Raw genomic sequence first — 16275 nt, 5'->3', positions numbered from 1 at the left:
TGATTCCACGCTTGTGCCCGCCCCGTTTCACAGCTGCTGCCGGTTTCGCGGGACAGACTCGATGTTTGGAGCCCAGCTGCCCTCGGGCGCACGGCCTGCCTGTCGCATGTTTGTGTCTGCCTCGTTCCTCCCCTGGTGCCTGTGTCTGCAGAAAACCAAGACCAGATGTGATTTCTTTTTAAAAACAAGACGACAACGACAACCACACACAAAAAATTGATGTTGGATGAAACAGAAAAAAAAACAAAGGAAAAAGGTGTAAAAATCACTGGCATTTGTGGGGCTTCAAACCGACCGGCCGCTCCCTGCCCAAGCTCCGCGTGTCTGCCTGCTCCTGGCCCCGGGACTGGCCGGGGCAGTGAACTTGTCCACAGCGGCCTGTCGCCCGTGGAACACTGTTTGTTGGTGGCGTTGCCCCCGAGGCATCGCATCCTCCCTGCCCTGCGTGCGTGGCTCGCTGTCAGCAGCGTCAGGTGTCCTCTGGGGAGGCTGTGGGGCCGCAGGGGGCCTGAGTCGCTGTCGTCTCCCCTGCTTCCCTTCCTTTCCTCCAGGAGGGCGGAGGCGTGCGTTCCTCTGGCGCTGGGGTTCTGGCGCCCCCAGCATGGAGGAGCAGTGTGAGGAGGACGGCGAGCCCTCCGAGAAGCCTCCGTGGGCCCAGGGCTCCAGCTCTGGTCCTTCCGGGGTCAGGGAGGTGCAGAGAGGACACATCCTCTCAGACCTCACACCTGGCAAGAGACGTGCTGAGGAGACACCTTTGGCTGCAGCCCGTGGGGAGGGGACCCTGGGCTGGCCTCCCTCCCGTTCAGGGTGCCTCTCCCTCTCTGCCCGCCTTCCCCCCGCCTGTGAGGCCACAGAGCGGCCTGGGCCTCGAGTCCCCAGGGCTCTGGGCTTGGTCATGACGCAGAAAGGAGAGAGGAGGCAGAAGGCGGACAGGTGGCTCCCTGGCTCCCGGCTGAGGTGGGGGTCCAGGCAGGTGTTTGCTTTCAGAGTCTGGGCCTGGAGCAGAAGGGAAGGAGGGCCGCACTGGGCTCGAGGAGGCTGCAGTGTGTGACGGCGACCCCGAGATGTGGAGACGGCGGGCTGGGCTCACCTCGGGGTCCCCCTGCGTGCTGGTGGTGGACACGATGGCCACGCTCGGGGACAGGCTGCATGGTCAGATGGTGGCAGAGAGAGCCGAGGGCCATCGGCCGGGGTGGGGTGGGTCTGGCCTGGCCTGCTGCGTTATGGTTGGGGGTTGCCAGGGACTGCAACCACAATGTGGGGGCCCTCTCCCAACACCTGTCCCTCTTCAATTCATATTGTTTTCAACAAGGATTTTCTTTATCTTCTCCCACAAATCAAGCCAAGGGAGGGCACAGAGTGGGGAGCAGGACACAGGATGCTGATCTCCAAGGGGACTGTTCCTCGACAGACACTCACCTGCCCGTTCACAGCTGTGCTCAGGACAGCTGTCCCCACCCATGGACACAGGGTAAACATCCGCCAGGCTCCCTGGGCCTTGGGCAGCGGCAGGGCTCACCGTGGACAGCGTGTGGCCTGGCCACCCTCCCCTCCTGGGGCCTCCTCCCCTCCTCTCCCCCACCTGGTATCTCCACGAAGCTGCCTGTCTGGGATAATTTGGGGATTTTTTTCTGGGGGATAGTTCTTTTGCATGACCCCTCACACGCAAGCCACACCCGCTCTTCTAGCTAGATGTCCGCGTGTGGCGGCGGCGGCGGCCCGCCCTGCAGGGTCGGCTGCCCGCGGTGCTGGCCGGCCTTTCCTCTTCTCTCTTTTTGCTGAGTTTCATTGTCTTTTCTTTCTGAGCCTTGTAAGTGTACAAAAATTATTTTGTTCTGTCTCGGGAAACTGCAAATAAAAGAAAACCAGGACAAACGGCTTCAGATGCAGCTGGTACTTTATGCCAGGACCCTGCCAACCCCACAACCTGGACTTCCTCCACCACGTGGGCCCTGAGCCAGCCTGGGCTGCAGAAGCCCCAGACCAGACCTTCCTGAGCTTGGCTGTGGTGAACAGCATGCCCAGGTAGGGCCTGACTGCTCCCAGGCCACAACTCCACCAGCCGCCCCCACCCCCACCTCTGGTCCCCTCAAGTCCTCTGTTGGCACTGAATGCTGGAAGTGAAACCAGCCCCTGAGCCCCAACACCGCCAGCTCTCCAGCTACCCACGTGGCCTCTAAAGACAAAGCCAGGTGGGCAGTTCTAGGTGGGAAGAGCCCCAGGACTGAGCCTCCACGTCCTGTTGAGTCTCTCCCTCCACCCATCCATTCCATGTGAGTGTTGTGCTCACCATGTGGCCACAGATTCTTGTGGCATGCAGTACCCTTGGCCACCAGGACTGCTCCATGGGCCCACACTCTAGGTTGTACAGACAGACAGCACACAAGCCAGCACGGATGTCAGACACTGACGTCAGGCACAGCAGAGTGGTGGCTGCTGGGATGCAAAGATGATGTGGCAGGCAATGACAACAGGGGCCCAAAGAGGCTCCCCAAGGAGGCCCAAACAGGAGCCCAGAGCAGAGATCTGGGAGACAGAGGGACACCAGGTACAAAGGCCCCGCAATGGCTAGGACTAAAGGAAGGGAGGGCTCAAGGCCCAGGGTCAGCTCAGCCCCAGCACGGGAGCAAACCTTTGCCCTGTGACCCCCACCCCCCCGGCCCAGGGTCCTCAGGCTCTGCCCCACCCTCCGTGCCCCTGGCCTGTCCCTCAGGAGGGATGCATCAACCAGGTGCCCACTGTACCCCTATACCATGGGGACACAAAGCCTGCGGAGGCCTCCCGCGGGAACACCCACCCTCAATCTATTAGCGATGACTGCGTGGCTGCATGACCACGTATCTGCATGGCCCCCTGACCACATGGCCATCTGACCTACCTGATCACTTGACCGACATGGCTGCACGGCTGTCTGGCCCTAAGGCCGCCTGACTGCACGGCCGCAGACACTCAGGCCCAGCTGGGCAAGGGCTGCTGGGGCCTACCTGTGCTCCGCTGGCCCTTTTGTAGGCCTCTTGGCCCTTCTCCCTCCCAGAGCCTGGGCGGCCCTGCTGGGACACTGGATGCAACCTCATGTGGAGATGGATGGCCTCCCCTCCAGGCCTGACCTCCAGGCCCTGCCACTGCCTGTGTGGACATTATGCCTGGTGCTTTGCTAGGACAGAAACTTGGGCTTCAAGACAATCCTAGACACCGAACACGCCCACCCCATGGGTCCAAATGACGTCAGGTAAGATGGTTCCCCGGGGGCCACCTCGGGCCTTCTGTCTTGTCCACTAGGACAGGGCAGCTTCCTCCTCCAGCCTCAGCATCTGGTTGCAGACACCTCTGCACAGGCCAGGAGGACCTTGACGTCAGCTTCTCAGTCCATGGGCTGCACCTGGCATGTGCTCTCAGACCAGCAAGTGGGAGGGAGGGCCAGACCCAGGGTGCACCACGGCGGATCCCAGAGCTGAGGCAGAGAATCTAGGACAGTCTGCCAGTGCGGAGTCTGTCCTGCCTGGTATCTGGGGTTGTAATCTGAGGAGCCATTCCAGGCCAGGCCTCCCTCTGGGCAGACACAGCTACCCCACCCCATGCCACTGCAGATCCTGAGCCCAGCAGTGAGATGTTGCCATTACCATCCTGGTGCATGTGGGGTGGGACAGCATGCAGGGCTACAGACAGAGGGAGGTCAGTGACTTTTAATTCATTCGTCACTTTGAAATAGCAACTGCTCTGACAAACATCCCTGGGCCTCAGGTACCTGTGACCTGGTGCACTTGGTCCAGCCAGAAATCCCAAGGCTGCTTCTGATTTCACTGGTCACAAGGAAGCTCAAAGCAAGGCCTGGGGCCAGCAATGAAACAGGCTGTGAGGTCTTCACAGAGCTTCTACTGACCAGCCACCGAGGTCATTCCTAAACTAGGACCAGACTTGAGCCTCCCCGGTCTGCAAGGATCCAGAGGACCACAGGATGCTCCCACACACCTGCAGAGCCTGGCCCCGGCTCCTGAGGAGCTTCCATCTGTGTGGCCCAGCTCTGTGGCTGCAAGGCAGCTTCCCAGGCAGGTTTCCCGGCTGTAGTGAGAACCAGGGCCCAGGACTCAGGGACAGGCAGGGCTTCTCTCTACTCAGGGGCTCCCTCATCTGGATCCTGCTAGAAAGGTCTGAAAGAAAGAAGGTTCCAGTTTGGACCTACAGGGAAAAGGTAGATGCTGCCTCCCCTGGACAAGAATTGCCCCAGGGTGCCGTGGAGCCTGCACTGCAGGTACACAGCAGGGAGGGGCAGGGATCCCGATGAAATGGGCCCTGAGGCTGAAACAAAGCACAGAACCATTTCTGGAATTTCAAACAACTTTATCCAGACAGAAACCTCTCAAACAGAACACAGAGAAAAGTTAGGCAGCAGTTATTAAAATACACTCTTTGCCAAATGATTTAACATCTGAATACAACAGGAGAGGGAAAATGCCAGGCAGACGGCGTGAGCCAGGCCCACCCTCGCCGCCCAGCTGGAAGGGCAGCCAGACACGCACTGTGCTGAGGTCCTGCTTCCTCCTCCCCGCAGTCCACACATCCACCCCTTCCCTTGCGTCCTCCAAGGCAAGAGAGTCAGATGGTCGGAGGCAGCCCAATCACTCCCAAGGGGAGGTTGGGGAGGCCACAGCCATCTCAGGCACCCATGGGCAGGCCAGCTCTGTGCCTCCCAGGGGCTTCTACGGCAGTAGAAGAATCACATGGCAGGCTACTTTAGGGGTGGCCAAATCCTGACCAGCAGTGCCCAGAACACAAGGGCAGTGGGCAGGTAAACCTGTTAGATGTGGGATCCTGAGAAGCCACACAGATCTCACCTTCAGGCTCCAGCAAGGGAATTCAGGGCTGCTGGCACTTCTGTTGGGGCAGTGGGACCTCCTGGGTAGGGCAAGAACCAGCATGCTCAAGGAAGGCTCCCCAAGGACAAGACTGCACTAGTTGACGCCAGCCTAGCAGGAGCTTCTGTGGGGACAGGGTCCCAAGGGCACATCTTGAGCTTGTGTCCTCAGAATGCACAGCAGGGCACGAGGAGGCACTGTGGAACATGGCAGGAAGACCTGAGGGACCGGGCAGACAGAGAGGGGCCCGGAACCTCCTGGGCCAACACCTGGGTTGCTCTGCGTGCCTGTTTCCAGGGCTGGGCCTCAGAGCCATAGGCCTCGTGCTGCTTGGGGGGCTCAGCAGTGCTCCTACTGGAGTTGGGCTGGGGGGCTGCTGGTTCAGACCACAAGCATGGTGTTGGGAGTCCTCGGGCCAGCTGGCACCTTCTCTTGGTGCCCAGTAACGGTGGCCACTTGCTAAGACACGCAGGCCCCAAGTGGTTGCCAAGACAGTCTTGTCACCAGAGACAAATGAAAACTGATCGTGAGACTGCAGCACACACTGCTGTGATCCAGATGTTGAAAGCCGAACTCCAAGTCAGGGCAGGTGCCTCCCCGCCTCCCCCTTCAAACACCCACCAGACATCTTTGTGGAACTTGCCAGATGAGCTCTGCCCTCAAGAAGAAGCCAATCTCAGCAGAAATGCAAACGACAGCTCAGAATTTGTGAAGCCCGATGACTGTCTCCTCCTCGGTCAAGTCCTTGGCCCTGAAGCACTGGCCCATGCCCTGCTCAGCCCCCAGCTCTTTCCCGAGAGCCACGCCCAAGCTCTGTGCTGTCCCAGGTGTGTTATCAGGGTGCACACCCACTTACTGGAGTGTTAATACAGTTAATGTACAAATAAAACCCAAAGGCATACTGAGGGATCAACAGAGAGCTGGCTCTGACCTCCCCGGGGTCCTCGCACAAAGTCAGGGGCCCAGGGCCTTCCCAGGGTGTTCGAGACGAGCCCTTCAGCATCTACAGGAGTCACTGAGAGTTTATGATTTCATTTGGCCCAAAAATACACCTTTGGGGGCCTCAAATTATCTTTTCAAAAATTACCAGACATGTGAATTTGAACGTTCCCCACCCCCAGGTCCCTTCCACCACCCCTCGGCTCCTCCCAGGAGCTCCAAAGTGAAAAATGAGAGTCTGTCCCCACTGAGGATCTTTCCATGGCAGCTCTGTCTCCAGGGGCTGCAGTTCTGATGTGAATGACGGTGACGTTCCAGGGCAGGGGCCTCCGATGGTTGCCCTCACATGATTGCACAGCACGAGTTTTGTTTCCGGGCCTTGAAAGAAACAAAGAGAAGCTGAAGAGAGAGGCTGAGAAGGCCAGCAGCCCCAACCTCAGCACGCACAGCAGAGGGCGCTCCACGGGAACGGGGGTGGCTTTACTAGGGTCTTCAGGAACCAGACCACTGAGTTGGACAGAAGAACTGGAACCATGAAGGAGAGACAGAGAAACAACTCACTTGTCCTCAACGCCTCGAGGGAAGCTGTCTTGAATCAGTTCACACCCCCAAGATCATTTTGTCCATACCCCATTAACACTGTCAAGAGCGAGTAAAATCGCCGCTGTTAAGCCAGGTACAAAGAGAATGCAGTGTAAGGCGGACTGGCTGAGTGCCTGACTTTGCTCTGCCCTTGTCTCCCCATGATGCTGACCCCAGGGTGGGTGTTTCTTATTGAGTATGTCTTTAGAGAACAGAGAGGTTCCCACTTGGCTCGTGGGGCCCATTACCTTCTCTCTCACTACCTGTTCAGATACCCCTAACCCCACTGGCCATCTCCCTCCAAGGCCCACAGGAAAGCAAACGTGTGGACAGACCAAGTAAACTCAGCCCACCACTGTCCAAAAGGCACAATGCTTCTGTCACAGGGAAATGAACCAGAGGCACAAGAACCTCTCTAGGAATCTTTCTGAGCAGACGGCAGGAATGAGGTGAAGTCCCAGGGACCAGAACCTGAACCAAGCTTCTGTCCCCTGGGGGGAGCCTAGCAGCAGGGGGCACAAAGCCTCTGCTTGCTTTCCCTCCAGCAGGGCCCGAGCCCCCTCTTCTGCTCTCACCGCTTGTCACCGACGGTTCGCAGACTGTTCAGTGGAGAGGGCACAGGGGACGAGCAGGCTCTACAGCTCTCTGGAGGGGTGCCCGGAGCAGCCGGCCGGTACTCACCGTTTTATAGAAGGCTTTAGACTGTGTTCCCAGCACTTCCGATTTGGACACCAGGTCATCTAGCTTCTCGCCTCGCTCTAACAAAGACTCCATGGTGTTGTGCTGGGGAAAAGGTAAAAGGAAAAAGAACGCTTTGTTCACAAAGTGAGCTGACATGAGCCCCTTGCGAAGTTCAATCACAGACAGCACTTCCTTTGGGCTCCTCCCCCATACGTGAGCATCAAGACACAGTGTCCCAGACTTGTGGATGCAACAGGACCTAGTGACCTTCCTGTGGAATCTAGAAGGTTCTAACTGGGACAGAGCACTTCCCAAAGACTTCTCCACTGCACAGGCGTAGATAACCACGTTCTAGAAGAGAATACTTCTATCTGCGTTTGTACACATATATTCCCATCGGCCAGAACCTCTCCCCATCCCTAGAGCTGAAACGGGGCACTGAGCTGAAACGCCGTCACTACCAAACCTGCAGGAGCATCTATGTGCTTAGAGAGGAGGAGCATGCACGCAGACCCTTGTGAAGGGGTGAGACGGGATGGAAGCCCTCAGAAGACCCCGCGGCCCCACTGCCAAGGTCATCAGGAAGTGGCTGGCTGGCTTCCACCCTAGACGGCCACTGCTGCAGAAGCTGCAGGGCCCCCAGAGGCTTCTTCAGAGCAAGGAGCATGAACCTAAATGTGCGCCTGAGATGGCACAGAATGAGCAATGAACAAGAGTCTCCTTTATCTCCACACACAGCAGAGCAACTCAGATTTCCACCATAAAAGTTAACTGGATTAAGATGGGATGAGAAGTAGTGTGACCAGTAATCCAGATGCAGCCAGAACAGGGCTGGGGGACGTGACCCGTCTGCTCTCTGCAGTGGAAAGAGAAGCTAGGATAGCGCATGGGGGTCCCCCCACTGTGTGCTCACAGCCTCAGATGCTGACACAGCAGAGGAAGAGATGGGGCTTGGTTAGAAAGCGTGGGGAAACGTGAGAGACAGAGAGACACCTGAGACTTCGACAGCTGACTGTCATCCCAAAGCCCCAACACCACAGTACTCAAAGCATGGGCCAGAAGACCTATGTCTGGAGCCCCTGGGATGCTCTTTATAGACACAGCCTCCTGGGTCCCGCCCCAGACCAGAGTTCAACTCCAGGAGACACCAATGTGCGTGAAAACTGAGCCAGTGTTGACAAGAGTTTCATATTTGGGGCAGGGTTTTTTTCTGGGCATCTTTTCTGGGCTTTATATGCTCTCACATAGGGCCCATTAATCGCTGGGCAGTGGTATAAGCTAGCTGTTGTACTGTGAGCAGGGATGTAGAGATAAGACAAGCTCCCAGTCCTGGGAGCTCATATAAACGTGTCAGGAAGACAGACAAACAAGTAGTGACAATACAGTGACATTCAGAAAGGGCCTGGTGTAGCCTCCAAGTACGTGGGAGGCCTGAGCGGGGGATGCTAGCGTGGGAGCTGGGCAGGTCTGGGCAGGGACAGGGCCCAGTCCTGAGACTGTCAGGGAGTCTGCTCTTGATCTTGAACCTCATGTGAGAGCTGCTGAAAGACCTGAAGCAGAAGAGTAACGGATCAATGGCTACTGTCTGGTGGACAGACTGGAGTGGGCAGAAGTTAGGCAGAGGCCAAACCTGAGGTGAAAACAGATGCTGCTCGGGTGCCAAAGGTAGCTTAGTTAAAAAAAAAAGTTGAAGTAGCAGTTACAAACCAGGAGATCTCAGACAAAAATGCACGGGTCTCGCTCTTCCAGAAGGGGCCTGCGTTTCAGTCCGCCCGCTGTGACCCAGACCCTGCAAGTGAGGCACCTACTGGGCTCTGAGACAAGCTAAGGCAGGCGCTGGTGGTGAGGAGGCAGTACCAGAGCTCAGACCGTCTGAACCGAGGAACTGCCCAGACAGGGAGTGGAGTGGGGAACAAGGGCCACGCTGGTTCCCAGCTGAGCCCCTAGTAGAATGGGGGCCATTACCCAAGATGCGGTGCAGGACAGACAGGGAGCTGTCTCAGTGAGTCTGGCTTTGAAGCCTCTGATGCATGGGGAGGGGTGGGCAACTACCACTTTCAGCAAAGTGTTTCAGCTATGATTAAAACAAGTATGGACTGCGTGCGTGATCGCTGGCCAATCTTTCTGCCCTCAGCTTGCGGCCTTGCCCTCCCACCTTCTTGCTTACCAGAATGATCTTGGTCTCATCCAGTTCAGCCTGTACTTTACTCATGGGGTCAGCTTCTCGGGGGTTCTAGGAAAAAGCCAAAAATAAGAACAATGTCAAGACTAGAGTGACCACCTAGAAACAAAGCTCAAACCTGAGTGAGCCAAACACACCTTTCCAAGTTAAAAACTATGGGCTGTTCAAACATGCACCAGAGAAACGAAAGCCTGCCTAGGAGCTCAGGTTCCTGGCCTTAATGTGGGTCCCTGTATTTTCCAAACGCATGTTGACCTCAAGGCTGTCAGGAAGTCACCCAGAACCACAACTACCACAACTACTGGCTTTTCCATTTCACACGGTTCTGGGCCACGTGGTCTGTACACAAGGCTCCCTACCTGGTATCTACTGAGGTGACCATCCAGGGCTGCATAGTGGATAGTAGCAGGGGATCCAACTGGCCACTCTACCTTGTCGACCTGCTTGGAGAATTCGTCCAGAACCTGCAAGACAAGGGAGCTCAATACCTGCCATCGCCCTCACTGGCGCCCACTGCAACAGGGTGTGACCCAAGGCCTTACCCAAAAGAGGGGCCCAGGGAGGAGGGAAGAGGACGGAGGCTAATGGCAAGGGGAAAATCTAGGCTCAAGTTCCTCCTTCCTAAATATTCTGGGATTTAAACATGAAGTATGCCCAGCCTGAGATGAACCTCATCTGGCTAATGATAAAAGTATTAGGATTATAAACTAGATTTCCACCTTTATCAGGTTATGAATTTCCAGGAAAAAGAGTACTGGCCCTCTAATTTTCCAAAACAATTCTTCAGAAAGGGAATTAGGCCCTTGCCTGGTGGTCAGTGGTTAAATTCATGTGCTCTGCTTCAGTGGCCTGGGGTTCATTGGTTTGGATCCTAGGCACAGACCTATACACAGCTCATCAAGCCATGGTGTGGCAGTGTACCACACACAAAATAGAGGAATACTGGCATAGATGTTGTGACACACTGGCACAGCTCAGTGACAATCTTCCTTACCAAAAAAAAAAAAAAAAAAAAGGTAGGGAAGAATTAGGTCCTTCAAATTTAAGCAACCAACAGATTTCATGTGCTTATAAGTATGTTAGTGTTTTGGGGGACAAGATGAAGCCAATGTCTTCCAGGAATTTGTAATTAGCACCTCTCAAAGAACCTGAAGAACATGGAGGTAGAGGTGCTAAGCCCTGTGGTGGTGCCAGCTCCATCAGGGGAGGGAGCTACTACAACCAACGGATGGGTCAGGAAGCGGACTCTGTGAGCAGAAGCACAGAAGTGTCTGCAGAGATGGCCTTGCGGAGGGGAGGTGGGTCACAGGGCAGAACATGGAGTCTGGTGTGGCTGAGAAGGAACCGAAAGTCATGGCTATTGAGGGTGGAGGCAGGAAGAGAGGCAGCTGGAGGGGAGCCCTGGGGCAGCAACACAGCCAGAGCTGACCTGAGGGCCCTATCCCAGGAGGAGAGATGCTGTGATTCTGTGGCAGACGGGGAGAGTCAAGGTGGCATCAGGGACACTAGCCTGGACACAGGTGGGACAAGGGGCAGAAATCAGCATCAGGGAGGGAACCTGGGAGGAATGCCAGACTGTCTCTTGGTAGGATAAGGAGAAGAGCTGAAAACGAGTTGATTTTGGACACACTATTCCATCCCTGATACCTCAGGCACTGTCACCATCCCTGGCCCCAGTCCACACTCATCCACCCAAGTCTGGTCCAGACAAACTGCAAACTCACCTTCTCCAGCAAGGTAAAAGCCACCCGGGATGGATATTCACTGTCAGCAATGACCACTCCTGCAAGACTGTCGTTTCGCACGTAAACATGGCACAGATATTCTAAGGAGATAAGAGGTCAGACACACGGACAGTGACATGAGGACTTTAAGACTTTTTCACTCCCCAGCTCAGTCAAAGCATCCCAATGCTGGGCTCCTGTCTTTTGGGTCAACGAAGCCAGCCTGAGCAAGGTTTGTGGAGGGGCTCTGCAGCACAGCTCAACGGAACTCACAGAGGACAGTGGCCATGGGAGCTTTGCCGTCAACATGCCCAACACCTGCTCCAGGACGGGTACACACCCAGAGGCCCAGTGTGCAAGCCAGGGTCTAGAGGAGCCGCCTGTGGTGCAGAACACCTCCCAGGAAACAAGCCCCAGGTGCCTTTCCAAGTCATATCCTTGAGCTCCAGGTGAGGCTTAACTGTGGCTCAGGGACAGTCTCGGCAGCCCTCTGAAGCTCTGCTCTATTCCCAGACTGAGGGAACCCTGGACAAGCCAAGCAGCCTCCACTTTCTTAAAAAACCCGCAAGCGTGGCCCCAAGTGAGGAAATTACTTCTCTGGGCCTCAGGCTTCCTTATTACAGCAAACCTGCCTGGCCTGCTGCGTTCTGTGGGGTGCCATGGGGGTCGGCGGGGAGGAGAGAGAAGGCCCATCTAGAAAAAAATTAGCCACTGCTGGCTGAGGTCTCCAGTATTACTATGCTGGAGCCATCAAACTATCAAAAGGTACACACTGTACAAGGGCTTCTGCAAAACAGTCACAATCCATGGGGTTAGTTTTCATCACTCTGAAAGCATTCAGAAATGATGTCGCTAACCATATCCCTGAGGTAAACGGAATGTAAGGACTACAGCTGACGAATAAGAACCTTCTTATCCTTAAGACTCTCACCCAGAAGATTCCAACGCTAAACAAGGAAAAACAAATTAAAGCGGAGAGAGACCGTGAGCCCCTGAAATCAGAAAAGGGCAGAGATAAATGAGAGCAGGGACGAGGAGAGGGACGGGGGATCATCACTGACACCCTCCACTTTGTCTACGTTCCCAAATAAGATTCAAACATGGAGTCAAAGTACACACTGTACACAACCTGAGAAGCGGTCAGTGTCTGAGGAAACGTCTTTTAAGTAACAAAGTTGGGAAGGCAGACACAACCTGAGAACTGAAAATACTGAAATGTTCACAATCCAATCTGACTTCCGGATGTGAACAACACAGGGATCCCACCCAGAACACATACACTGGATCCTGCCTGCACCATCGACACGGTACCCCCACACTGCGCGACCCAATGTCAGCGCCACGTGTGACGGTCCTTCTTTCTGCCTGAAGAAGCTCACATGCACCTTCCCTGATCTGTCTGTGTAACACCGGCCTCTATAAAATAAATGCCTAAAAATTCTGACAGGAAAGCTGAATTATGAAGAAAAAATAATGCTCAAGAGTAAAAAATGAGCTTTTAGATTCCTAGTCAAAAATCAAAGTAGCACAGAATGCAGTGTTGCCTCAGCAGGGCCAGCTGGAAATCCTTTTCTGAGATGTCTACAGCTCTGGAGAGGAAGAGAGGGACAGAAGAGAGGCTGCTCATCGCTCCAGGAGAGTCAGACCGTAATCTTAAGTGAGTCCAAGCTGCGGGGGCCATCTTCAGTAGGCAGCTTAGAGCGCACGGGGCACAGAATTTTGCATAAAGAGGAGGAGGCGGAGGGAGGAGAGAACAAGGGAGCACAGGAGTGGAGTCCTGGGAGCCCTTTCCATCACAGGCGACAGCCCGAGTTGAGAAAGCTGCCAGCTGCCTGAGGTGTGGCAGCAGGGCCAGGACACAACTCCCAAGTTGGCAGGTCCACTTACCTTGTTCTTTGACAGAAGCTCTGCTGCCTTTCGCTGAGCGCTCCACAATCAGTTGACTTGTGAAGGTCATGAATTCCTGAACACTAAGAAACACAACACACATTACCTGTTCCCGTCACCTTGTCCCCAAACAATGCAAAATGACCTCTGAGCTTATACACTAAGGAGAAATTGCTTACTGGCTTCATTCCTTTCCCTCCCAACCTTAGTAACAAATAAGAAACGCTTTGCAAATGAACACAAATACAGACAATTACAAATCACCACGACCATTCCAACCACATCTGTTTGCTACCTAGCTCACCCACGGCCCACTTCCAGACTTCTGGGGAGTTTTCTACAGCTACAGTCAACTTAACATTTTGGTCAGACTATGATTTGGGACACAATGGAAAAGTAGAAGCCAGCTCCTGTTCTCAAAGTCCAAGATGCAGGGCAAATAAAAACTACACTGGAAAAACACAAGGGGCAGATGAACAGCCAGTGATGGCTGAGCCACAGGCTGAACACTGCAATGCGACACAAATTCGCAGTGAATGCTGGGCCTCTTCCATGGTACGCGCCCAGGGCACTCGGGAAGGAATGGAGGGCAACAGCTCAGCCAAGACAAGGAAATGGCGGACGGCTTGTACAAAGACTGAGAGGGAGGAAGAGATTCATGGGCTCAACAGAGAGACCTGGCCAGAAGGAATAGTCACAGGTGACACCGGTTCAGCCAGGGGCTGACAAAGAAGCTTCCGACTGGGAATGCCACAGAGCCATCAGGGCAGGATCCTGACTCGGAGTCCAGAGCTGGGGTCCTGCAGATCTGTAAACTTCTGACACTGCGCTGAGAGCCAGAGAAGACGAGTGAAGACCCGACTCTGGAGTGGACTGCCCCCGGCTAGGATCCTAGCTCCACCACTTAAGAGATGTGTGACTCAGGCAAGTTCCTTACTGCACTGGGCCTCCTCTTTTAAACCAAGATTCCTTGTGATGGTTAAATGACTTACTTTGTGTAAAGCACTTAGCACATGCCCGGTGCACAGTATTACTAGCTACCATTATCTTGATAGTGTGATTATGGTCAGAATAATCCCTTAGAGAAAAAGACTCCGAATAAGGAAACCCATGTAGTAAAACGAAAAAGAAACAGAGCTTAGAGTAGGACTGTAATTAGACAAAGGAAAGATCGATTCATGTGAGAGGCTGCAAACAAGGGCCAGAAAAGCTGGGAAACCATTCGAAGGTTTCAAGCTCGGGGTCTTGTAATCACGAGGCAGGAAGGTTGGAAGTGAGGAGGCCTTATGAGGAAAACAATAAGCTCAGCTGGAAGACACATTGTTTTAAGAGAGGCAAGTAGAGATTTCCCTATAGTATTGCAGTCGTGTTAATCATCAGAAACTGGCATGAGTGTCCCAAACTAGGGAGGTGCAAGTCCGACAGTGAAATCTCTGGGGATCTTTGGTATACATGGGCAGTGAAAAAGAAAAGAATCAGAGTCAGCCAAGGTGGCACCAAAAGTTCCATCACAGGAAAGCAGCAACACAGAGCAGAAACTAGAGGCGATGGTAAAGAATGCTAAGTATCAAAAAAGACCCAAAAGAAGCAGAAAATTTCAACAAAATAACAACAGGAATTCTTTTAGATCCTGCCAGCAAACCACTTTGTTTTGTTCATCAAGAACAAAATCACTGCATTGAAGCAATGAACAGAATCCAGATCACCCCAGACCTGGAGACTGGGTGACCAGACACTGACTCTGTAGGGTCCTTCTTTGTGCCTGAGCCACCCTGGCCCCCAGACCCCCACGAATGGGCTGGAAGCATCTGTGGTACTTCTAACACACACTTTCCTGAAATTATAGTGCCCCAGAAATGTTTAAAAGCACGTAAGCCCTGCAAATCCCATGCTTCCTTCTAAATCTTCAGGATAGAATTCTTTTGTATCACTAGAGCCCAAACATAAAAAGCACACAATTTGGGTTCGAGTCCTGGCTAGTTGTAGCATAATTTTGGGGGGCCTCAGTGACTTCATCCATCAAACGGAGAGTCTATCCACATCTCTCACACCGAATTGCTGGAAAGCCCGACCAGATAATACATACAGGGCTCTCGAGGTGTTGCACCTAAGCTGCCTGGGGCAGAATCACTAGGTGGGAGGCGTTGGTTTAAAACAAAGACTTCCGGGCCTTAACCTACTAGTTTAGAACTTACGGGCGTGAACCTGCGAAATGTGCACTTTTTCCAAGTCCTCTTATAATTTTTATACCACATAAATTTGAAAAACGGTGAGTACGGGAGTATGTTCTAGAATGGTGTAAACCTTTTTTCGAGCGAAAGGAGAATAATTCCTCAGAGGTACCGCGCGCACACCGAGGACGAGGCCACCGCCAGGGTGGAGGCCGAGCCCGGGCCTCCCCGGACCCAACCCCGACCCTCCTGTGATCCCGGGCCCCCCTCGAACTGGACTCTCCTCTGATCCCGGGCCTCCCCCGACCCGACCGACCCGACCCGACCCGACAGGATCCTGACCCTGAGGCCTCCGCGCCCGGGCGCCACGGCGCCGCTTGCCCGGGCCCACTCACCTGGACCTCTGGAAGAAGCTGAAGGAGGACACGTCGTACGCGGCTTTGAGCAGCACCGCCTTCGGCTCGCCTTTGTAGAGGACGCTCAGGCTGTAGAGCTTCATGGCGCCGCGCCTTCGGGCCGGCCGCCGGACCGGCTCGCAAGGAGCAGCGCGGCCGCCGCCCCTCGGACCGCCGCCGGCTGCTGACGGGTCGGACGCCGGCTTCCTCCTCCCGGCTCCCTCCTCCCGGCTCGGGGTCTACTTCCGGTTCCGGCCAGGGCCGCCTCCTGAGAGCTTAACAGAGGGTTTTCGTGCCCCGGATGCAGAAAGGAGGGGCTGGAAACACGCAGGCGAGGGGCGGGGCGCTGAGCGTGAGCGTGCTCTCGGCCCCGCCCCTCTGGGCCGTCGGGAATCCTCCAGGGTTACTGGGGCGTGTGGAGGTGTCCCGCTCTTTCCCGGGGCCTCGCTCCGTGCAGTGAGACGCAAATAGCACCCTCACTCCAGTGCTTTGAAAACCCGACACGAGGGGCTTTGATTTATGGGCGAACTGCCTTCTTGGCGAGTGTTTTGTAAATCAGATCTTTTGAGTGAAGGGCAGGGACCTATTCTTCTAGAGGCTCCTTTGGGATGTGAAGGCATGCCTCTCATTTTCGGATGATCGATGTCTCAGGCCTTCCTCCTGCCCTGTGGGAGCGAATTCCTGGTCACACAGGACCCCTCAGCACAAGCCGACAGGGGTGAAGGCTCGGGCCTGCCCACCCTGTGAAACCAACTGTCTAAGCACTGATTTAGGAGGCCAGCTGCTGACCTCCCAGAGTGGCAGCAGAGGCGCTTCACCTCAGAAGGGGCAGAATTTCAGCTCCACACTGAGGGAGCAGCT

The 16275-nt window shown here is 54.8% G+C and overlaps 2 protein-coding genes across 24 annotated transcripts in view; one reads left to right on the top strand and one right to left on the bottom strand.

Annotated features, from left to right (window-relative positions):
* Positions 1-1878, top strand: part of CAMK2B (calcium/calmodulin dependent protein kinase II beta) — a 93668-nt gene extending 91790 nt beyond the window's left edge. For all 23 annotated transcript variants that reach the window (XM_070265546.1, XM_070265541.1, XM_070265543.1 and 20 more), the window contains one exon: positions 34-1878. The gene's annotated coding sequence lies outside the window, so the exon portion shown is untranslated. The remainder of the gene's footprint in view (positions 1-33) is intronic.
* Positions 1879-4317: 2439 nt separating this feature from the next.
* YKT6 (YKT6 v-SNARE homolog) lies at positions 4318-15741 on the bottom strand. The gene is made up of 7 exons (XM_001495859.6): positions 15415-15741; positions 12849-12931; positions 10962-11062; positions 9597-9701; positions 9223-9288; positions 7056-7157; positions 4318-6170 (listed from the first exon to the last, which is right to left on the bottom strand). Exons 1-7 carry the CDS (start codon positions 15516-15518, stop codon positions 6135-6137), a joined length of 597 nt encoding a protein of 198 aa, XP_001495909.1. The 5' UTR covers positions 15519-15741; the 3' UTR covers positions 4318-6134.
* Between the last annotated feature and the right edge of the window lie 534 nt (positions 15742-16275).

Source organism: Equus caballus, chromosome 4 (assembly GCF_041296265.1).
Source record: "Equus caballus isolate H_3958 breed thoroughbred chromosome 4, TB-T2T, whole genome shotgun sequence".
NCBI lineage: Eukaryota > Metazoa > Chordata > Mammalia > Perissodactyla > Equidae > Equus > Equus caballus.
Note: the sequence above shows the minus strand (reverse complement) of the source record. Positions and strands in the feature narration are given on the sequence as shown.

Excerpts from the sequence above, each read along its gene's own strand:
- YKT6 (XM_001495859.6), bottom strand. The coding sequence starts at position 15,518 with ATGAAGCTCTACAGCCTGAGCGTCCTCTACAAAGGCGAGCCGAAGGCG. Across the intron at positions 11,063-12,848 it reads AGCTTCTGTCAAAGAACAAG|AATATCTGTGCCATGTTTAC; the intron begins GTAAGTGGACCT and ends TTATCTCCTTAG. Across the intron at positions 9,289-9,596 it reads GTCACCTCAGTAGATACCAG|AACCCCCGAGAAGCTGACCC; the intron begins GTAGGGAGCCTT and ends GCTTTTTCCTAG.